General features: G+C 43.2%; 1 protein-coding gene across 1 annotated transcript in view; it reads left to right on the forward strand.

The window, feature by feature from the left end:
* LOC141271449 (uncharacterized) overlaps positions 1-23,654 on the forward strand; it is a 120,219-nt gene that overhangs the window by 82,202 nt on the left and 14,363 nt on the right. Inside the window, exons 15-18 of the mRNA XM_073681521.1 lie at positions 2,718-4,013; positions 4,700-4,823; positions 14,207-14,257; positions 14,684-14,741. Coding sequence (XP_073537622.1) covers positions 2,718-4,013; positions 4,700-4,823; positions 14,207-14,257; positions 14,684-14,741 — 1,529 coding nt within the window. The remainder of the gene's footprint in view (positions 1-2,717; positions 4,014-4,699; positions 4,824-14,206; positions 14,258-14,683; positions 14,742-23,654) is intronic.

A 23,654-nucleotide genomic window follows, 5' to 3' on the forward strand; every position in this document is an offset into this window, starting at 1 on the left:
TTCAACAGTGGACACCTTCCTGGATGGATCAAAAATGTGCCTTATGGGCAGTATTGGAGAGTCAGGAAAAACTGTACTCTGGATTCTGACTTTAAGGTGGAATCCAAGATTCTCAAAAAGAGATTTTTGGAAAAAGGCTATCCAAAAAAACTTTTAAAAGATGCATATAAAAGAACATGCACTCTATCACAGGACTCGTGCTTGGACAGAAGGGAGAATCCGGATAGGGCTTCTGTAAGGACAGAGGAAAAGACAAAGTGGAGTTTAATTACTACATTTTGCCAATCCAGGTCGGTAGTACGGGAGTTATTACAAAAACATTGGTTTATTTTAAAAGGTGACCCCATTCTCTCCAAAAGTATCCCAGAGAAACCAAATATTATCTTTAGGAAGAATAGAAGTTTAAAAACCTTGCTTGCTCCCAGCAACACGAATAGAAAGAAAAAAATAAGGGATGTGACGACTAATCCTAACACAGGAGGCTGCTTCACATGCAATACACCTAAATGTATGTGTTGTGGCGTTATAATCAATAATGCAAAAACCTTTAAATCTAATACCACTAATGAGGTTTTCCAGATCAAGCAGAGATTAACATGCCAATCCACCTATGTAGTGTACTTGCTGGAGTGCCCTTGTGGCTTGCAATACATCGGCCGGACAATTCAGACCGCCCATGCCCGATTAAATAAACATAGATCTAATATAAGGGCAGGATATCAATTACATAGTGTCTCCAGACACTATGCAAACCATCACCACAAAGACCCGAGTAAGATGAAAATAACCATTATTGACCACATTGTGGATAATGGACCAGAACGATTGAGTACACTTATAAAGAAAGAAAGTTTTTGGATATACAAAATGGGCACTTTGTACCCTGAGGGTTTGAACCTTACGATTGAAAACACATCAAACCATTAAATCTGAGAAGGTTTAATGTTGTCCCTCTCATATCTTTCTCGGGTTGTCATCAGCCGTTTAATGATGGCTTGCGGGGCTACCTGCACAGGATTAAAGGTATGGTATGACGTAGCATAGCAGGAGATTTGCTTGCCCTTTCGGGCTGGTATTTAGTTCTTTTTTCATGTTGTCGTCAGTTACTTAGTTTACTGGAAGCATAGGTTCCGATCATGATAATGGATAGCATTGGGTTTTATGAGTTTTATTATAGCAGTGGGCAATTGTACAAGGTTATTTTCGGCTATTTTATATGAAAGTGTACTGTCTCTTTAAGAAACTTAACTTTAGAATTGGGGGTTGACAATCGTAGTATAGCATTGTCAGGACACTCTGGTAAGGTTCCCAGGGTGTTTCTAAACATTCATGGGGTTTATAATCCAGTGGGCAAGGGTACAAGGTTATTTTCGGCCATTTTATATGAAAGTGTACTGTCTCTTTAAGAAATCCAACTTTTGAATTGGGGGCTGGAAACTGCAGTATAGCATTGTCAGGACACTCTGGTAAGGTTCCCAGGGTGTTTTTAAACATTTATGGGGTTTATAATCGTAGTGGGTAATTGTACAGGGTTATTTTCGGCCATTTTATATGTAAGTGCACTGTCTCTTTAAGAAATTCAACTTTTGAATTGGGGGCTGGAAACTGCAGTATAACACTGTCAAGACACCCCAAGAAGGTCCCCAGGATGATTTTAATAATTTTTAATAGTTGGTAATAAATATATTTAAAAAAAAAAAAAAAAAAAACTTATTTATTTTTTTACAAATAGGAAGTTTTTACTAAGAATTGTGATTTTAAGAATCCATGTAGGGATTTTTTAGTGCACAATGCTGTTTCCAGGGGAAATAAGAGGTTAATTGGTTAAGAATGTATTATATGGAGTTTTTCAATGAAAGGGTTAATTGATTACAACACGTGGTCTAAATTTTGTAAAATACCACCCCTTTATAAAGCTGTCATTGTAACATTCCCCGTTACCCCACCTGATGAAGACGGCTTAGACCGTTGAAACGCGTTGTGGCAGTGGTATTGGAGGAAGAATAAAAGTCGGTTGACATCTACTAAATTGTCCAGTATTCCTTTGGCGCTCCCTGAGACCGCTGCACCATTGTTTACTTGTGAGATATCTCCATGCGGAGCTAAAGCGGCAGGAGCGGCCTGGTCTATTTGGATGTTTGAGGACCTGCGGTATCCAACCACCGGGTTAAACTACTGAGGACCTGCGGTGACGTGGTATCTGGTCCAGCAGGATCGTGTGACCACTTGAGGAGCACGGAGTTGCGAGGCAAACACCGACAGGACGGTACTACAAATAGAGGTGACCCGGAGCCTCATTAATTACACGCTTAATCTTGGTTGTGTAGACGTACACAACCTTCACAGGTGAGTGTACTGGCACTTTTTAAATTAAGCAAATAGCCCTGTGAGTCTACACATGCGCCCTTTCTTTTCTTTTCACATGTGATTAACGCTTTGGCGTTGGTTGAAACAACCACTAAGGCTGCTGCAAGTGGACACCAGGAACTGTTTAGAGGATTATTCATTACATGCATAAAGATCGTCTTACTAGGACCACGTGACTGATTGAATTGTGAATTGTGAACTGAGAATTAATATCAAAAAAATAACGGCAAGAGGAGTTGGATAAAAGTGACATTGGTGTTTAGCCTCATCTGTCGAAACAATTTGAACTGTTGGAGTGATGGATTTTTTTATGATGAATAGATGTACCCACAGGGAATTATTGATTGCAGATGCAATAGGTCTGGCTAATAACATTCAAGGTACAGATAGAATTAATCAGAATCCTTTATCCCACCTTAGTGAAGCTGATAAAAAACATATGGCTGACCTGTTTTTTGAATTAGAAAACAAAAGCAAGGTGGAGATAGTTAATCATATTGACACAATGTTTCTTGGACGTTATATTGAGGAAAACATAGCTCCCAGGGGACTGAGGCTAATCCAAAAATCCTCGTTCCCGCAAGATCTGGAATTTACAAAGAAATGGGATGAATATTCCACATCTTGCTCAATGGGATTTATGAAAATGTTAATTTGTAAGAGGGACTCACTAGCCATGATAGCATTGGAGAGGGTTAAATGTCTCAGGGACAACCTGGAAATGTATTCCATGTCTCCTGACTTCAAAGAATTTGATTTGGCACTAAAAGTCAAATTAAATAAATTTGAAGAGGATCTAATTAGAAAGAAAGCTATGAAATTATGGAGGGATAGAAAGGAAAGGATAAGTGAGTATGAAAAAATGCCTACCACCATCCCAATAAATGCACCTGAGGAGCGATCAAGAGCACAATTAGATGTGGAAGGGAGGGATAAAAAAGGAAAAGGAGAAAAAATGGATACATCTACCAATTCCAATAAGGAAAGGTCATTTACTCTCCTTAAGACAGAGAAACAGAGAGCGTATTATGAACAACATATGAATAAAATCACTAATAATCAGAAAAAGAAAAAAGAAACGAAATCAAACCAACAACAAGCAACTAGTATTATAACTTCCAGGGCAAATGATTCCAATATAAGAGTAGATAATGGAACTAGCACTAATAAATCTTCACCAAATAAAGAATGCACGTCAAATAAAGAGAGAAAAGCATGCATACATGGAGAAATAACAACACTGGACATGCAAGTAATTAACAGAGAAACTCAGAATATCAGTTTCTCTGAAATTACTATACACGAGGTGACTTCAACTCAAACAACGGGTGGCTCTGGGTCAATGGCTCAATTGGAAGATATGGAAATTCCAATTGGAGATTCTCCCAGTGAAACATACATTTTAGAATTGGACATCAATACAGATAAAATTGAAAAAAATATAGATCAGAACACTGAAATATGGACACAGGATATAATAACAAACGAAAAGGAAAATAGTAATATGAAAAACACGGGTGAAAATGAGTATATAGATAGTTTCGCTGGTATTACGGTCGGGGGTCAATTGGAAATTTTACCTGTAATCACAGAGACATCAAATTTAAATATGTATGCACCTCAAAAGGAAAGAAATTCCAACGAAGGTAACTTACCAAAATCTATTACCCAAACAAACCTAAAAGACTCAAAAATCACTCAATTTTTTCGGGTGGCCCCAGGGCGACACCCCAAAAGAAAAAGAGAACAAGAGGGTGTAGAGGCAGTGGAAGAACTAGAAGAAGAGAACCCCATGGCACAGAGCACCAGTCTGAAAAAGACAAAATCAGGTTAAACCCCATAAGCATGATACAAATAGAGAAACCTGATGATCAGGATAGTGGTATATATAACTTATCGAGCTATACACTTACTAATGATGAACGCTCCCTTCTCAGTAAGGGGCTCTCATTTTGTCCCACAGCAGAAATGGATACATTCTCACTTTACCTTGACTTTAATGAGTTTTTTAGGAAACTCACTGTACAAAGACATTTTTTACTTGAAGAAAAAAATGGTAAAAATGTTAAGAGAAAACCCCCCTATGATGAACAAGAGACAGAAAAAGATAGAACCACAATAGATGAAATGATACATGTAGACATCAAACACCCAAATAAAAAATTTTATCCTTTACACCATAAGGGGTCACATATTGAGGCATTCCAACAATTAATATTAAAGGAAGTAAGGTCAATTCCCCGCATGAAAATGAGAGATAATTTGAAAAAAGAAGAGAGAGCAGCCATTGAATCTATCAGAGAAAATAATGATATTATCATTCGTAATGCAGATAAGGGAGGAGGAATTGTCCTTATGGATAGATCTTGGTATGTGGAAGAGGGCATGAGAATATTGAGTGATACGGAATTTTATGAGAAGTTGGAGGATGATCCTAATATCAGTATCTTTATAAAGTATAATCTTCTAATTAAGAAAGCTTATGAAAAGGGAATACTCAATAAAAAAGAAAAGAACTTTTTAGACATTGCACAATATAGAATACCTTTTTTCTATTTTCTGCCCAAACTGCATAAAGACCCAAAAAATCCTCCTGGACGCCCAATAATATCAGGGATCCAATCCATTACAAGTAATCTATCGCATTATGTAGATTTATTTTTGCAGACATATGTTCTGAGATTAACATCATATCTAAAGGACTCGTCACAATTAATTAAAGAATTAAGGGCTCTACCACCCATGGAGGGATGCGTTTTTCTCTCTCTGGATGTAGTGGCGCTCTACAATAATATTTCACATACATTGGGAATAAAGGTCATCAAAGAGGTTTTAACTGGAGACACTAATATGCCTATAGACCAAAGAGAATTCATTCTGAACGCAATAGCGTTCATATTGGAGAACAATGTGTTTTCCTTTGAGGATGGGTTATATAAACAGATCAAGGGCTGCGCGATGGGGACGAGATTCGCACCAAGCTATGCTAACCTTTTTATGGGTGCGGTGGAATCCGTCCTCATCGCGCAGCCGGGATCATCCACGAGTGGAGTACTTTTCTATAGGCGCTTTATAGATGATTTATTCATTATATGGCATGGATCAATGGAGGAGGCATTGAGCTTTGCGGACAAACTAAATCACAATGATTGGGGGTTAAAATTCACGGCCACAGCATCATCCACTTCTCTCCAATTCTTAGATCTATGGGTACAGTTCGACCACCTGGGGAGAATATTCACATCCACGTTTTTTAAACCAGTAGATGTGAATAGCTACCTCAAATTCAACAGTGGACACCTTCCTGGATGGATCAAAAATGTGCCTTATGGGCAGTATTGGAGAGTCAGGAAAAACTGTACTCTGGATTCTGACTTTAAGGTGGAATCCAAGATTCTCAAAAAGAGATTTTTGGAAAAAGGCTATCCAAAAAAACTTTTAAAAGATGCATATAAAAGAACATGCACTCTATCACAGGACTCGTGCTTGGACAGAAGGGAGAATCCGGATAGGGCTTCTGTAAGGACAGAGGAAAAGACAAAGTGGAGTTTAATTACTACATTTTGCCAATCCAGGTCGGTAGTACGGGAGTTATTACAAAAACATTGGTTTATTTTAAAAGGTGACCCCATTCTCTCCAAAAGTATCCCAGAGAAACCAAATATTATCTTTAGGAAGAATAGAAGTTTAAAAACCTTGCTTGCTCCCAGCAACACGAATAGAAAGAAAAAAATAAGGGATGTGACGACTAATCCTAACACAGGAGGCTGCTTCACATGCAATACACCTAAATGTATGTGTTGTGGCGTTATAATCAATAATGCAAAAACCTTTAAATCTAATACCACTAATGAGGTTTTCCAGATCAAGCAGAGATTAACATGCCAATCCACCTATGTAGTGTACTTGCTGGAGTGCCCTTGTGGCTTGCAATACATCGGCCGGACAATTCAGACCGCCCATGCCCGATTAAATAAACATAGATCTAATATAAGGGCAGGATATCAATTACATAGTGTCTCCAGACACTATGCAAACCATCACCACAAAGACCCGAGTAAGATGAAAATAACCATTATTGACCACATTGTGGATAATGGACCAGAACGATTGAGTACACTTATAAAGAAAGAAAGTTTTTGGATATACAAAATGGGCACTTTGTACCCTGAGGGTTTGAACCTTACGATTGAAAACACATCAAACCATTAAATCTGAGAAGGTTTAATGTTGTCCCTCTCATATCTTTCTCGGGTTGTCATCAGCCGTTTAATGATGGCTTGCGGGGCTACCTGCACAGGATTAAAGGTATGGTATGACGTAGCATAGCAGGAGATTTGCTTGCCCTTTCGGGCTGGTATTTAGTTCTTTTTTCATGTTGTCGTCAGTTACTTAGTTTACTGGAAGCATAGGTTCCGATCATGATAATGGATAGCATTGGGTTTTATGAGTTTTATTATAGCAGTGGGCAATTGTACAAGGTTATTTTCGGCTATTTTATATGAAAGTGTACTGTCTCTTTAAGAAACTTAACTTTAGAATTGGGGGTTGACAATCGTAGTATAGCATTGTCAGGACACTCTGGTAAGGTTCCCAGGGTGTTTCTAAACATTCATGGGGTTTATAATCCAGTGGGCAAGGGTACAAGGTTATTTTCGGCCATTTTATATGAAAGTGTACTGTCTCTTTAAGAAATCCAACTTTTGAATTGGGGGCTGGAAACTGCAGTATAGCATTGTCAGGACACTCTGGTAAGGTTCCCAGGGTGTTTTTAAACATTTATGGGGTTTATAATCGTAGTGGGTAATTGTACAGGGTTATTTTCGGCCATTTTATATGTAAGTGCACTGTCTCTTTAAGAAATTCAACTTTTGAATTGGGGGCTGGAAACTGCAGTATAACACTGTCAAGACACCCCAAGAAGGTCCCCAGGATGATTTTAATAATTTTTAATAGTTGGTAATAAATATATTTAAAAAAAAAAAAAAAAAAAAACTTATTTATTTTTTTACAAATAGGAAGTTTTTACTAAGAATTGTGATTTTAAGAATCCATGTAGGGATTTTTTAGTGCACAATGCTGTTTCCAGGGGAAATAAGAGGTTAATTGGTTAAGAATGTATTATATGGAGTTTTTCAATGAAAGGGTTAATTGATTACAACACGTGGTCTAAATTTTGTAAAATACCACCCCTTTATAAAGCTGTCATTGTAACATTCCCCGTTACCCCACCTGATGAAGACGGCTTAGACCGTTGAAACGCGTTGTGGCAGTGGTATTGGAGGAAGAATAAAAGTCGGTTGACATCTACTAAATTGTCCAGTATTCCTTTGGCGCTCCCTGAGACCGCTGCACCATTGTTTACTCATTTTGGAATGAGGTCATATTTTTGTTAGAAAGGGTGTATGGAGTAAAAATGTTAATAGATCCCCGTATATTAGGAATATTTGAGGATGGAGTGGATCCCCACTTGCCCTCTCTATTCATAGGCATCTCTCATATCTTATTTCAAGCACGTAAACTTCTTGCATTTCACTGGTTATACACACAACCTCCATCTTTGGGAGAGCTACAACGAAGGATAAATAATATAATCTGGTTTGAAAGAGTCCATCATAAACGGAACTGTATATGCAAATTCGAAAAGATAGGGAGTCCATGGTTGGATACTCTAGGGTTGCCTGCAAATCTTCTAATTAGAGATAGAATATTAACAATGCTATCCCTTTGTTTGTCACTTTCTCCTCTTCCCTCTTCTAAGAATGTTATACTCCGTTATTCTAGAACTGCTCTGAAAATGGTTCTCTCTGAAATGTTGGGTTTAGGGTGGGTTAGGGAATTGAAATTGAGATACTTTGTTCATGTTTTATATTATGGAATTACAATGTCATTTAGGTTAATTGAAAGATGGAAAATTTGTATCTGGAGTTTTTCAATAAAATAATTTGATCAAAAGAAATAAGCGAACATGTTCGGAAAACGTTTGTTTTTTTTTAAATTCGGCATTAACATTGCACATTCGGATTTGTGATTGAACCCCCGAGCGTTCTTACTCAAAATCGTTTCCACTAGTGTATTTTTTAGGACTTTGGCTAGGTTAGTGGTGCTGTATGATGAGCTAAGAAGGGGGGCATGTTTGATGAGGGGAGGGTGTGGGGAGAGGTCAGAGTAGTGGCGGACTGTTAATCTAAATTTTTTTTTCTTAACTTAATGTGTATAGATTCCAGCAAGCCAATCAGAGCACAGGAACCATCCACAACGTACAGACACAAGGGCTTGTGTCATTGGCTTCTGCAGTCACATGTCCCTCTTCATATAAAAAGAGGACATGTTTTAGCGACATTTTTCAGTGTAACAGCCCAGAAAGGCTGCTCCTGCTGCTTCTACCGGATAGTGAGAGAGTGAGATAGTTAGCTAGGCGGTTGCTTGCAAGTATCCAAAAGGAGGAACCGGTCTAAATAAACGCTCTTCCAAACTAATATGTAACCCAAAAAAAGAAAAGGAATCAGGAGCGTAGTGAGTAAAAGTACAACATTTTATTAAGGAATATATGTAAAAACAAACAATCCTCAAACAGGAGTAAAAACAGTAATATAAAAAACAACAACTACCGTGCTAATCAGTAAGTTAACTCCACAGCACTGCTTAGATGCATGCCAAAAGTAGGTAAAACGGGGAGGCTGATACAAGAATGAGTCTTATAATTCCTACCTACACATTCAATTTAAGTGTAACTAAACACTAATTGTTTGCAGTGTGTGCAAATAGGTGGACCCTTTTAGAATGCCCAAAAGCCAGTCGTTAGAAAAGGAAGTTATGGAATTAAAGGTTAGTGTTACTTATGACCAGCTAGTAGCATATATTAAGTGCCGCATGAAAGGTGCTACTAGTAATAGTAGGTGGTGAATGATCTGCTCCAATAAGGCAATGAACCAAACAGCAGGTTTCTCAATAAAGCAGAGGGCAACTGCCGGATCCGAAACAGTGCGCAGTGTGCCTGTGCAGGTCTTGCTTGAGCCGACGGTGTGAAGCGGGAGTGTCCTCCCGTAGATATCCCTCCTTGCAGCTCTGCGGAGATGTTCAAAAGCGGTGCGCTCCGGCCAGAAACGCTGTCACGTGATTGCAAGACTGGTGGGGGGGCGTGGTAATGTGACATCACGGCCGAGAGTATGGAGTCTGGAAATGGCCACAAACAACCGAAGCATTTCGAACAACTCAGTCTGCAAACAACTAGTGTTTAGCTACACTTAAACTGAATGTGTAGGTAGGAATTATAAGAATCATTCTTGTTTTGCCTATTTTTTGCATGCATCTAAGCAGGGCTGTGGAGTTCAATCCCAGATTAGCGCGGTAGTTGTTGTTATTTCTATTACTACTTTTTGCAGGCAGAAATACACACAGGGCCTGCATACTACCAGCAGCTCTCCCATCACTATCTTGTGAAGCGCTAGTGTGGTTTCTTTTTTCTCAAGAGTAAAGGTACAATGAAAAGGCAAGGGGTTAAATATCTTCAGCTGGGGAAAAGACAGGGGTGATAATAAGTAAAGAACAAAGATGGGATGTGGACATCACACACTAACTCACATGGTAGGCATGGAAGGGATCATAATAGGCGAGCAACATAAACCACTTATAATAATAAGATACTGAATATATTTCATCAGCAGCTCAATTGTAAAGTGCTTAGTGCATCATAAGAGCAGCAATTGATGTAACAGCAACGTTAATAATAACAGTACTCAGAGTGGCCATAAAGGGGGTGTATACAGGTATTTGAAATACAATAGGATGCATATAAGAGTTATAGTAACAATATCCACAGAAGCCACATCTGAGACCCCGTAATATATAAGGTAAGTATGTCACAAATTCCTGAATCAGAAAAGGCCCCACCTAATTCCTCAAATAATGGGCACAGAAGAAACCATAATGGGCAAGCAGCATAACCCTCTACAATATTAAGGTGCTTAATGTATCACCTAGGCAGTTCAGTATATAAAGTGCTTAGTGCATCATAGTAGCAGCAATGGATATAACAGCAGCCTTAATACTAGGGAGATAATAAGATGCATGTGCATAATTATAATACAGAGGAAAATCTAATATAGAGACAATTTAACAATACGTTGCATGGGATGTCAAGAAGCCAGTCAGAATCTGCATGTAGCCAGAAGGAATCAATTCAGAAGGTAATGATAGAAATACAATGTGAACAGTTCACATAGTAAAGGAAAGTCTCCAGCCAAGTACCAAGTGGATGCCAAGCACTGTACATGACCTGAAAGTAGAATGGAGAGCGGCCCCGACGCGTGTTTTACGTTCTGCTTCTTCGGGGAGCAGTTGTGTAGAGGAGATGTGCAGGCGGTGTATATATACCCTGAACGGAGTCAGAGATCTGCTGGGGTGTTGTGGTGCTTCTGGTGGCGGGGTCATGCACCAGAAGCCATGAGAATCGGCGTGCGACGTGGCAGGTACTTGCCCTCCGCTGACACGTCAATAAGGAGAGGCAGGAGTGCGACGTCAGAGGGATGGGTATCCAAGGCAACCAGACGCAAGTCAGCCGGTGAGAGCGCACATGACCAGCAGCTACATGCAGCCGCACAGATAGGGATAAGCACGCCATGAACATAGAAGGAGTAGATATATAATGATATAAACATACACAAAAAGGAGACAGATTATTAATAAATCACGTATATTTCATCCCTTGAAATGGCCAAAGGAGATAAAATAGTGCATGTGTGATGAAAGTGCAGTGAAACGATGGTGAAAGAAGACACACAGACAGGGGAAGGTATGTGCCAATATCCTCCACATACAAAAAGTGACTGTACATTGGGTGAAAGAAAAAAGTGTAGTGCAAAAACAAAATAAAGTATAAGTGAGCAGGCAATCTATGTAACAAGTAAAGTAATAGTATATAATATTTACCCCACCGTTCACAAAAAGGATGATATGGGGGTTCTGAAGGTAAAAATACTGCCGAAATGACAAAGGGGTGCAAAGTGAAAGGATATAATATTTATTATAAGTGTGACCATAAGATACATGGGTAAGAACAAGTTAGTAAGGTATATATAAAAATACATACAGAAAATTATGACAGCAAGACAAGAAAAATTAGATGCTGCAAAAATAACTAAGTACCAATACAAAGCTCCCCAACGGAATATATATCATATCCAGTGAAAGTGCGTAATAAAAAATACATGAATAAAGTGCAAGTGCATACAGAATTACAACCACACGAATGCAAACGCGGGAGAAGAATGTATTATTACAACATACCAGCCTCATCTTGTATAGTCATGTGTTGGTACAAGGTATCAACATCGATTTAAATACACAAAATCATAATAAGAAAGCATGGAGAGTATTCCAATATGGAGCACCTATAAATACTAGTATATTGACAGATGAGGAAACATCAATAAAAGAAAGATATGAAATGAGTATAGCCAATATAAAATAATAACTTCAAAAGAGTGTGTGAGCTGATGACCGACAAATGAATTGTTGGAAAGCAGTTCACACACCAAGTGACCTGGAAGAGGCAATAAAGTCCTCCAAGGTGGAGATGAACGTACTGTAGTCCGGCAGCTGTTCTCAAGGATAGGTGCGTGTGGCAAGCTGGATAGCGTGCATCAGAAAGAAAATAGTGAGAGGTTAAAAACAATATTCAAAAACATTAAAAATCTATACACAAAATCAAATTACAAGAAAGGGGAGAAACTAAGAACCTCATTGAGGCCTTTAGGGCATATGCAGTCAACTTTTATAATCCATTTAGCTTCCAACTGGCCCAGGGTCTTTCTCCAATTTCCACCCCGTTTGTCGATTAGCACTCGATCAATGCCACGGATCCGAAGGACTTGAAGTGTTTCGGGATGGGTTTCAGTAACGTGCCATCTAGTGACTCCAGTACGTTTTTTATGTCACACACCTGCTCCCTGACGAGTATTCCGAGTTGGCGGGAAGTGAGTCCAATATAGATGAGGCCACAGGGGCATGACGCGTGATAAATCACACCTTCCGTGTTGCAAGAGATATGTTGTGTGATTTTAAACTCCTTACGTCCATCACTTGATGGGAAGAAAAAACAATGTTCCAGGTTCGTACAAGCTGCGCAATCTTTGCACAGAAAAATCACGATTTGGGTCCTTTAGAATCGAAAGCTCGCTCCGGCCCTAGGTCTTTATGGTAACTATGGACCAAAAAATCCTTCAAGTTCTTTGCCCTCCTATACGTAATAGAGGGAGATGGTGTAGTACATTTAGATAGAACCGGGTCTTGTTTCAAAATTTGGCCAGTATTTCCCCAAGGCATTCCTAACAAGCTGGCACTTTTCATTGAAGGTAGAAATAATTCTCACCTGTTGATCTGGTGGTGATCATTTTTTCAAATGTAATAGGTCCTCTCTCTTAGAAAAGTAGGCTCTTCTCCAGCCTCTTCTCATAGTCCATTTGGAGTAGCACCGTTCTTCGAACCAATTTGTAAGGTCCCTGGCCTGTTTGGAGAAGGATGCATCATCAGAACATACACATCTCGCCTTTAAAAATTGACCATCAGTAATGTTCTCCTTCAGATATCGTGGATGGGAAGAGGAGGCATGCAATAGGGTATTTACTGCTGTGTCCTTTCAATGGATATCCGTATGGAGGAGGCTGTCATCACCTTTGAAAAAATACGTAGATCCAGGAATTCCAAGCTGGAATGGCTGTAATAACTTGTCAATCTATTTTTGTTATTATTGTCATTCAATTGGTTAACAAAGGTGAGATCTTTTTTGGTTCCTTGCCAAATTACCAGGATATCATCAATATATCGAGTCCACATCAATACCTTCGAGGAACAGACAAGCATATGAGGGCACAAAGACCACCCCTATTGCTGTCCCCTGGAGCTGCAGGTAGAGGGTCTCTTTGAAAATAAAAAATTGTCTGTGAGAGAAAACTACAGTAATGCCATCAAAATCTGGATGAATCTTTAATCCAAGTTCATTATCCCCAGAAAGGATTCAACTGACTCCAAACCATCTGAATGTTTTATTGATGTGTAAAGCGACTCCACATCTAAAGTAACCAACCACATGTCTCGTTCGAGGCTAATGTTGGCAATTTTACTGAGAACATCCAGAGTCTCTCAGGTATGATGGGAGATGCTCCACAAGTGGCTTGAGGTGGTGGTCCAAAAATGTACCCACCATCTCGCATAATCCTCCATTGTCGGAAACGATTGGGCAACCAGGCGGAGATATCAGGCTTTTACGCACCTTCTGGAGGAAGTACAGACAGGGGGGTCAGTGGGTATTCAGGGACCAGACCTCCTTAATGTCTTTCGGTATCAGGCATCCTGGAATGCCTCTTTCAAAATATAACGTAGTTGTGCCTGGAAGACAGTAGTAGGATTAAATGAAAGTCTTTTGTAACATTCACCGTCTCTCAGCTGCCAAAGTGCCTCCCTCTCATACATTGTTGTAGGCCATACCACCACGTTACCACACTTGCCTGCCGGCTTGATAACAATCCCTTTCATTTGTTGAAGTTCATGAAGAGTATATTTTTATTCACTGGAAAGATTATCATTCTGTATACTCAGGGGAATCCTTTTCAATTACTCTGTTACCAGTTCAACAAATAGTTCCACACCCGGAAATAGGTTAAGAGGGGTAAATCTTTTTGGTCTAGGTGCCACAAACCTACCTTCCATAGGTGATGACTCTCTTTCCTCATGTAGTTCTTCCACAATTGCTATCGCATCTTTATCTCTTGGAATCCAACATTCGTCTGTCGGGGTCTTTTCATTAAGTTTCTTAAGTACGAGTTTTCTTGCGAACTAGTGTAGATCCTTTATACCTGAAAATAGATCTAAAGGCTCAGTGGGAGAAAAAGTAAGCCCCAAACCCAATACTTCCTCTTGTATTTAGTCAGGGAAATTTGTGACAAGTTGATCACCTGCACCTTTGATGACCTCAGGTGTCCAATTGGTGCCATTTCTTTTCATATAATTGCTCCCCTTATGTTTTCCTCTGATGGAGAGATAGAGTCGTGGATTATCCTGTGTATCCATCCTGTCCTCCAAGGGTGATAGAGACGAGATAGAGGATGATCGTTGGAGGGACTGTAATCTCTGCCATCTCTATACAGTTTTTTTTTAAAATCCTGAAGATCTCAACAAATTTTTTTGGCTTTGACCTCTTGTACCTTTTTTTCCTAAACCTGATACTGCTCATCTATTTCCATTTTAAATGACTCCATCCCAAAGGTGTTAAGACCTCTATGAGCTTATTCTGAGTAACTTCAATCTCGCTTTCCAGGGTTTCCAAACTTTTCTTGTTCATCCCGATTAATAATTCAATTAACGACCTGGAGCTGGTATTACACGCTTCCTCCCATATAGACTGAAATGAATGCATCCTCCACGGGGAAGGAAGGGAGTATCTTTACCCGTAGACCTCTAGGAATCACATTCTTAGCAAGATAATGCTCCAGGGAAGCTTTGTTCCACCAAATACGCGTACGCTTCCTAAGTGAGAATTTCAAGGAATTTTCCAGTTCCAATGTAGACCCACTTTCTTGTTCACCACTGGGTGTTGCCTCAGATAGTTTAGATAGATAGGATCCTGTGTAGCTGGGAAATCGACCTTCCAGCCGATTAATCGTTTTTGCTATTAGTGTGGTCCAGACAGAGACACCAGGCCACATTTCAGCATAGAACTCTGTTGTGCGGATATTGTGCTCCATGCCAGAGTACACCTTTGAAACAATATTTTTTTCTGTTACTACCGTGCTACATAAAAAAGGCCACATCTGAGCCTGTAATTGTTTTGAGCTGAAATTCTGCTGTATCCAGTGCTCCACAGTAAAAATTATATTTTTTACTGTTAATACCGTGCTACATAAAGCAGACAACATCTGAGCTTGTAATTGGTTTGCGCAGAGGTTCAGCTGTATTCAGGGCTCCACAGTAAAAAAAAAAATTATTCTGTTACTACTGTGCTACATAAAGCAGGCCACATCTCACCTTGTAATTGGTTTGCACAGAGATTCAGCTGGGGCTCTACAGTAAAAAATCAATTTTTTTCTCTTACTACCATGCTACATAAAGCAGGCCACATCTCAGCTTGTAATTGGTTTGCTCAGAGATTCAGCTGTATCCAGGGCTCCACAGTAAAAAATCTAATTTTTTCTGTTACTACTGTGATACATAAAGCAGGCCTCATGTCAGCTTGTAATTGGTTTGGTCAGAGATTCAGCTGTATCTAGGGCTCCACAGAATAAAATCAATTTTTTTCTGTTACTACTGTGCTGCATAAAGCAAGCCACATCAGAGCTTGTAATTGTTTTGCGCTGAGAATCTGCTGTATCCAGGGCTCCACAGTAAAAATTCTATTTTTTACTGTTACTACCGTGCTACATAAAGCAGACAACATCTGAGCTTGTAATTGGTTTGCGCAGAGGTTCAGCTGTATTCAGGGCGCCACAGTAAAAAAAAAAAAAAATTCTGTTACTACTGTGCTACATAAAGCAGGCCACATCTCACCTTGTTAACGGTTTGCACAGAGATTCAGCTGGGGCTCTACAGTAAAAAATCAAATTTTTTCTCTTACTACCATGCTACATAAAGCAGGCCACATCTCAGCTTGTAATTGGTTTGCTCAGAGATTCAGCTGTATCCAGGGCTCCACAGTAAAAAATCTAATTTTTACTGTTTCTACTGTGATACATAAAGCAGGCTTCATGTCAGCTTGTAATTGGTTTGCGCAGAGATTCAGCTGTATCTAGGGCTCCACAGAATAAAATCAATTTTTTTCTGTTACTACTGTGCTGCATAAAGCAAGCCACATCAGAGCTTGTAATTGTTTTGCGCTGAGAATCTGCTGTATCCAGGGCTCCACAGTAAAAAATCTATTTTTTTTCTATTACTATCATGCTATATAAAGCAAGCTACACCTCAGCTTGTAGTTGTAATTGGTTTGTGCAGAGAATCAGCTGTATCCAGGGCGCCACAGTAAAAAAATCAATTTTTTTCTGTTACTACCGTGCTACATAAAGCAGGCCACATCTCATCTTGTAATTGGTTTGCACAGAGATTCAGCTGTATCCAGGGATCCACAGTAGAAAATCTAATTTTTGGTTGCCAATAACGTACTCCAGCCATACTATCTGAGCAAATAAATACTGATTGGTAATTTAGTGACAGGTGACTCATATGTCTGGGCATAGGCTTGCTAAACAGCGTGTTAAAAGAAGGGAAGGGCACATCCAATTTGAGTGGGAAAAAGCGAGGTTGTGGTGGAAGGATCTAAGAAAGCTTAGCTTGCAAAAAAGAAGGCTGCGAGGAGACTTAGTAGCAGTCTACAAATATCTGATGTCACAATATAGAGAGATCATCCTTATTCTCATTTACACATGGAAACACGAGAAGCAATGGAATGACACTGAAGGAAGAAGATAGAGATTAGATATTAGAGAATAGTTTGACAGTGAGGGTGATCAATGAGTGGAACAGGTTGCAACAAGAAGAGGTGAGTTCTCCTTCAATGGAAGTCTTCAAACAGAGGCTGGACAGACATCTGTCTGAGATGGTTTAGTGAATCCTGCATTGAGCAGGGGGTTGGACACGATGACCGTGGATGTCCCTTCCAACTCTAACATTCAATGATCACCGCAACCATAACAAAGTTAATTTTCTGTGCTGGGGCAGTTCTTCTGCAAATTACTTCTTTTGAGAAATCTGTCTACTGTGGGTTCTTTTCTAAACTGTTCTCTCCAGCTAAACGTAATTGTAATGCACGTGCCCGGACTGACTGGCGTGTGCGTGATTCCACTGTGCCATGAACCGGAGAGTGCCTGGAGGGGCGTAACTAAGTATCTGCCCGATCCGACCAAGGTCGCACGACTGCATACAACGCCAGTGCACCAGGGAGGAACCGAGGAGAGGGACCAGGTGCCACACCCCGGACACGGCTGTTGACCCACACTGGGGAATACAGGAACAGGCAAGCTAGAGCGCAGGCTGGGTAGGGTCCAGTACAGACTGGGAGACGGGTTCAGAGCCGCAGACGCGGTAATCAAGCAGAGCAAAGCAAAACCGCAGACGCGGTAGACAAGGCTGAGCAGAGCGAAACCTCAGACGCGGTAGACAAGGCTGAGCAGAGCGAAACCGCAGACGCGGTAGACAAGGCTGAGCAGAGCGAAACCGCACTTGCGGTAGACAAGGCTGAGCAGAGCGAAACCGCACTTGCGGTAGACAAGGCTGAGCAGAGCGAAACCGCAGACGCGGTGGACAATGCTGAGCAGGGAAAAAACCGCAGACGCGGTGGACAGGGCTGAGCAGAGCAAAACCGCAGACGCGGTGGACAGGGCTGAGCAGAGCAAAACCGCAGACGCGGTGGACAGGGCTGAGCAGAGCAAAACCGCAGACGCGGTGGACAGGGCTGAGCAGAGCAAAACCGCAGACGCGGTGGACAGGGCTGAGCAGAGCAAAACCGCAGACGCGGTGGACAGGGCTGAGCAGAGCAAAACCGCAGACGCGGTGGACAGGGCTGAGCAGAGCAAAACCGCAGACGCGGTGGACAGGGCTGAGCAGAGCAAAACCGCAGACGCGGTGGACAGGGCTGAGCAGAGCAAAACCGCAGACGCGGTGGACAGGGCTGAGCAGAGCAAAACCGCAGACGCGGTAGACAAGGCTGAGCAGAGTGAAACCGCAGACGCGGTAGACAAGGCTGAGCAGAGCGAAACCGCAAGTGCGGTGGACAAGGCTGAGCGGGGAGGAACCTCCGAAGCGGTAAGTAAGACAGGACAGAGATAAATTGCCGAAGCGATAAACAAAGACAAAGCAAAGGGGACAGGGCTCTGTTCACACGGAACAGACTGGAAAAGAAAGGCAGAACCATATACACACAAGGTACTAGCAAAGAAGTAGCGAAAGGACTCCAACTCACAAATGGAAGTACAATGACAACGAGTAGAAGTTAGGTGCAGGTTCAGACTCTACAGAAAAAGGGAGCAAACGGACATAAAGACAAAACAGGTAAGAAGCTAGGAGACAGTTCAGACAAGAACAGTTACTGAAGCGAGATACAGGAGCGAGTCTGGGTATGCGGCCCCCAGAGGGCGGGACGAACAGGCTAAGAGCGAGTTCACACGGGCCTGGAATTACAGCCTCCAGGAAAGGCAGAAAGACAGCTGCCTAGAGTGCACAGACAGGACACAGTTCAGACACGGGAACTGATACCGCAAGGCAGGAAACATAGACAGGACCTGGCACATCAGTGACTAAAAGCCAACAGACAGAACAAGATGCTCAGGCAAGGATTCCAAGGAGGAGCTGGTTTAAATACCAGGTGACAGACAGCAATAGGCTGAGGACGCATTAGGGGTGTGTCTGCAGCAGCTACAAGAAACAGGAAGTTTGGCGGGCGTTGCCCTAAGCAGCCAGAGCAGAGCAAAGCAGACAATATGGAAAGAAGCCAGCGTGGCAGTCTGGACTGGAAATCAAGTGCGCGCTCTTGCACAGTGGGAGATGGACCACTATGCAAGAACGCCGCCAGGTATGTTACAGTACCCCCCCCATTACGCCCCCTCTTCTTCAGGCCTGCCAGAATCTTCCGCAGGGAATTTGAGGGCCAATCCTTCTCTTCAAGGAGATTACTTCTACTGTCCACAGGAAGAGACAAAACTGGTCTCATCTGGGTATCTAGGATGCGGCCTCCTATCCAGCCATCCTCAGCAACAGACAAAACGGGTGGAGTACCAGGAACAGCACACAAGGAAGTCTCTCTCCACTTATTATCAGGTAGCACCCCAGGGGGTTCAGGAGACAACTGGAAGTCCTCCGCCGGGTTGGAGGGGTGCAGAGACTCGGGGGTAACCTCTGCTTCAGGGTACATCTTGTCAAGCTCACAGGATGAAATGGGCGAGGTATCAGGTACAAGGTGTAAAAAAGTCACTGTCCCTTTGTTATCTGGTGGTACCCCGGAGGATTCAGGAAACAACTGGAGGCCCTCCGCCGGGTCGGAAGAGTGCAGAGACTCGGGGGTAACCTCTGCTTCGGAGTACACTAGGTCGTACTCACTGGACCAAGCGGCGAGGTATCAGGTACAGAGTATAGGAAAGTCTCTGTCCATTCGCTATCAGGTAGCACCCCGAAGGGTTCAGGAGACAACTGGAGGTCCTCCGCCTGGTCGGAGGGGTGTAGAGACTCGGGGGTAACCTCTGCTTCGGAGTACACGAGGTCAGACTCACTGGACGAAGCGGGCGAGGTATCAAGTACAGAGTATAGGAAAGTCTCTGTCCATTCGCTACCAGGTAGCACCCCAAAGGGTTCAGGAGACAACTGGAGGTCCTCCGCCTGGTCGGAGGGATGTATAGACTCGGGGGTAACCTCTGCTTCGGAGTACACTAGGTCGGACTCACTGGACAAAGCGGGCGAGGTATCAGGTGCAGAGTATAGGAAAGTCTCTGTCCATTCGCTACCAGGTAGCACCCCGAAGGGTTCAAGAGACAACTGGAGGTCCTCCGCCCGGTCGGAGGGGTGTAGAGACTCGGAGGTGACTACCGCTTTGAGGTACCCTTTGTCAAGCTCACAGGACGGAGCGGACGAAGTATCGGGTACCGGGTGTAGGGAAGTCTCTCTCCATTTGTCATCAAGTGGTATCCCGGAGGATTCAGGAGGCAACAGGGGGTCCTCCGCCAGGTTGTAGAGGTGCACAGACTCTGAGGTAATCACTGCTTCGGAGTACCCTTGGACAGGCTCACCGGGAAAAGTAGGTGAAGTATCCGATACCGGGTGCAGGAAGTCCTCCTGTGTGGATTCTGAGTGGGGAGCAGTCTCTTCGGGCAGGAGAACTGGTGCGCTACCCACGCACACTACCCGTCGGGGCAGCTCCGGGATACTGGGAAGTGAAGCTTCAGCAGGGACTTCAAGGTTGGGGTCAAGAGGTCTTAGGGAGGACATACCCTGGCGTGACGGCTTGCCTCTACGCCTAGCACGTCTGGACTGCCTCTTGAGGTTGGGAGAAGTATTCCGGAGAGCGTAGTCATCCTGTGTGGATTCTGGGTGGGCAGTAGTCTCTTCGGGCAGGAGGACTAGTGCGCTACCCACACACATTACCCATCGGGGCTGCTCCGGGATATTGGGAAGTGAAGCTTCAGCAGGGGCTTCCGGGTTAGGGTCATCGAAGACCATTAGAAAGGCCACCAGGAAGGCCTGCAGGTCCAGGACGATAGGATCCTGTGCTTCCCATAGGGGGTGATCCATTTCAAGGCATCACCCGCTAGGTAAGACATCATGAATTGAACTTGAAGTATAGCATGCATTGCTCCACAAATGCACGACTCTGTCTTGGATCCCCATAGTACCGTGGCGGATCCGCAGGAACGGGTGCAGAAAGCTCCATCTGGATGGGTGCGTAATTCACCTGGAACTCAGCTTGCAGCAAAAAAAAAAAAATTTCTACTAGATGCACGTATTCACTAAAAAACGTCTCAGAGAGCGAAGGCCATGGGGCTCAACGGGAACCATGGCCTGAGCATGCTGTAATGCACGCGCCCGGACTGACTGGCGTGTGCGTGATTAGTGATTCCACTGTGCCATGAACCGGAGAGTGCCTGGAGGGGCGTAACTAAGTATCTGCCCGATCCGGCCAAGGTCGCACGATGGCATACGACGCCAGTGCACCAGGGAGGAACCGAGTAGAGGGACCAGGTGCCACTCCAGGTCAGACCCCGGACACGGCTGTTGACCCACACCGGGGAATACAGGAACAGGCAGGCTAGAGCGCAGGCTGGGTAGGGTCCAGTACAGACTGGGAGACGGGTTCAGAGCCGCAGATGCGGTAATCAAGCAGAGCAAAGCGAAACCGCAGACGCGGTAGACAAGGCTGAGCAGAGCGAAACCGCAAGTGCGGTGGACAAGGCTGAGCGGGCAGGAACCGCCGAAGCGGTAAGTAAGATAGGACAGAGATAAATTGCCGAAGCGGTAAACAAAGACAAAGCATAGGGGACAGGGCTCTGTTCACACGGAACAGACTGGAAAAGAAAGGCAGAACCATATACACACAAGGTACTAGCAAAGAAGTAGCGAAAGGACTCCAACTCACAAATGGAAGTACAATGACAATGAGTAGAAGTTAGGTGCAGGTTCAGACTCTACAGAAAAAGGGAGCAAACGGACATAAAGACAAAACAGATAAGAAGCTAGGAGACAGTTCAGACAAGAACAGTTACTGCAACAAAATGCAGGAACGAGCCTAGGTAAAGCCAAGTGCTGGTTCAGACACTGCAGAAAAAGGGAGCAAACGGACATAAACACAAAACAGGTAAGAAGCTAGGAGACAGTTCACACAAGAACAGTTACTGAAGCGAGATACAGGAGCGAGTCTGGGTATGCGGCCCCCAGAGGGCGGGATGAACAGGCTAAGAGCGAGTTCACACGGGCCTGGAATTACAGCCTCCAGGAAAGGCAGAAAGACAGCTGCCTAGAGTGCACAGACAGGACACAGTTCAGACACGGGAACTGATACCGCAAGGCAGGAAACATAGACAGGACCTGGCACATCAGTGACTAAAAGCCAACTGACAGAACAAGATGCTCAGGCAAGGATTCCAAGGAGGAGCTGGTTTAAATACCAGGTGACAGACAGCAATAGGCTGAGGACGCATTAGGGGTGTGTCTGCAGCAGCTACAAGAAACAGGAAGTTCGGCGGGCGTCGTCCTAAGCAGCCAGAGCAGAGTAAAGCAGACAGTATTGAAAGAAGCCAGAGTGGCAGTCTGGACTGGAAATCAAGTGCGCGCTCTTGCACAGTGGGAGATGGACCACTATGCAAGGACGCCGCCAGGTATGTTACAGTAATTATTCCTTTGGGGATTGCAAAGGCTGGGTATACCTCCTATACCTTCCAGAGATGCAGGTCATGTCAGAACATATAAAAAAGAACCTTGCCAAGGGATTCATTTGTAAGTCCTCTTCTGCCGACTTTGTCTTCTTGACAAAGAAGCATGGTTCCATACGTTCCTGTATTGACTACCAGGTTTTAACAAAATCACCATTAAAACATGTACCCCTTCCCTGATTTCAGAACTTTTTGACTGAATACATAGGGGTAAGATTTTCCCCAAATTGGATCTAAGAAGGACTTATAACTTGATTTGGATCTGCAAGGGTGAAGAGTAAAAGGCGGCCTTTAATACTCATGACTGTCTCTACGAGTATCTCGTCATGCCCTTTGGTCTGTGCAATGCACCCGCCGTGTTGCAAGAATTTATCAATAGAGAAAGGGGCGCAGATGGTGCCGTTACCAAATGATAAATAATATTATATGCAGATAAGTTGCTCACTTCGTAGAGTTGTATTAATGGACAACACATGTAGGCGCTTGTGTAGAGAGCTGCAGACAACACCAGCCCAAATCAGGGTTCCAAGGTACATCAACAGGTGGATATGGCAGAAGAAAGGTGTATAGATATCCGCGCTCCTCCGTATAAAAAGATGATCCGGTGATCAAAGGATTAATGGAAATATTTTTTTATTAATAAACTACATTCATACGCGTTTCACGGACGTCCTGTTCGCTTCCTCAGTGAAGGAACATCCTGTTGTTCTCCCCAGATCTATCTACTCACAGAATACAAGTCCATCAGGTTTTGCAGTGCATATGAGAGAACAATTTGTTTGCCAAGGTGACAAAATGTGTCTTTCAAAAGAATCTTGGGTGTGCCATCCCTACCTTACACAAGCACATGTCCCAGAACATTACCCGTGCCCTCACCAACGAACGTACTGAAAAGGTCCAACTAACCACGGGCACGTGGACAAGTGCTTGTGGCAAGGGATGGTACATTTCACTGACAGCACACTGGGTGAATATTGTGGAAGCCGGAACCCAGTCAGACGCTGGGATGGAACACGTCCTCCTGATACTGAGGATTGCGGGCCCTGGGTCAATCAAGGTTGCCCCCACATTCTACAGCTCCTGCGCCTCCTCCTCAGCCTCCATCTCCAAAATAACCACATCAGACACAAGCTGAAAGCACTGCAGCACTGCCTCGGCCAAGCGACAACAGGCTCTGCTGAAGCTTATCTGCTTAGGTGACAAATCGCACACCGCTGCAGAGCTGTGAAAAGCTGTAACAGAGCAGGCAGATCTGTGGCTCTTACCACTGAACCTACATCTAGGCATGGTCGTGTGTGACAATGGCCGGAACCTGGTGGCCGCTCTGAGGCTTGGCAACCTCGCACACGTACCATGCCTGGTCCATGTGCTCAACTCAGTTGTTCAGCG

Source organism: Phyllobates terribilis, unplaced genomic scaffold, assembly GCF_046119375.1.
Source record: "Phyllobates terribilis strain yellow unplaced genomic scaffold, ASM4611937v1 Scaffold_5__5_contigs__length_657084704, whole genome shotgun sequence".
Taxonomy (NCBI): Eukaryota; Metazoa; Chordata; class Amphibia; order Anura; family Dendrobatidae; genus Phyllobates; species Phyllobates terribilis.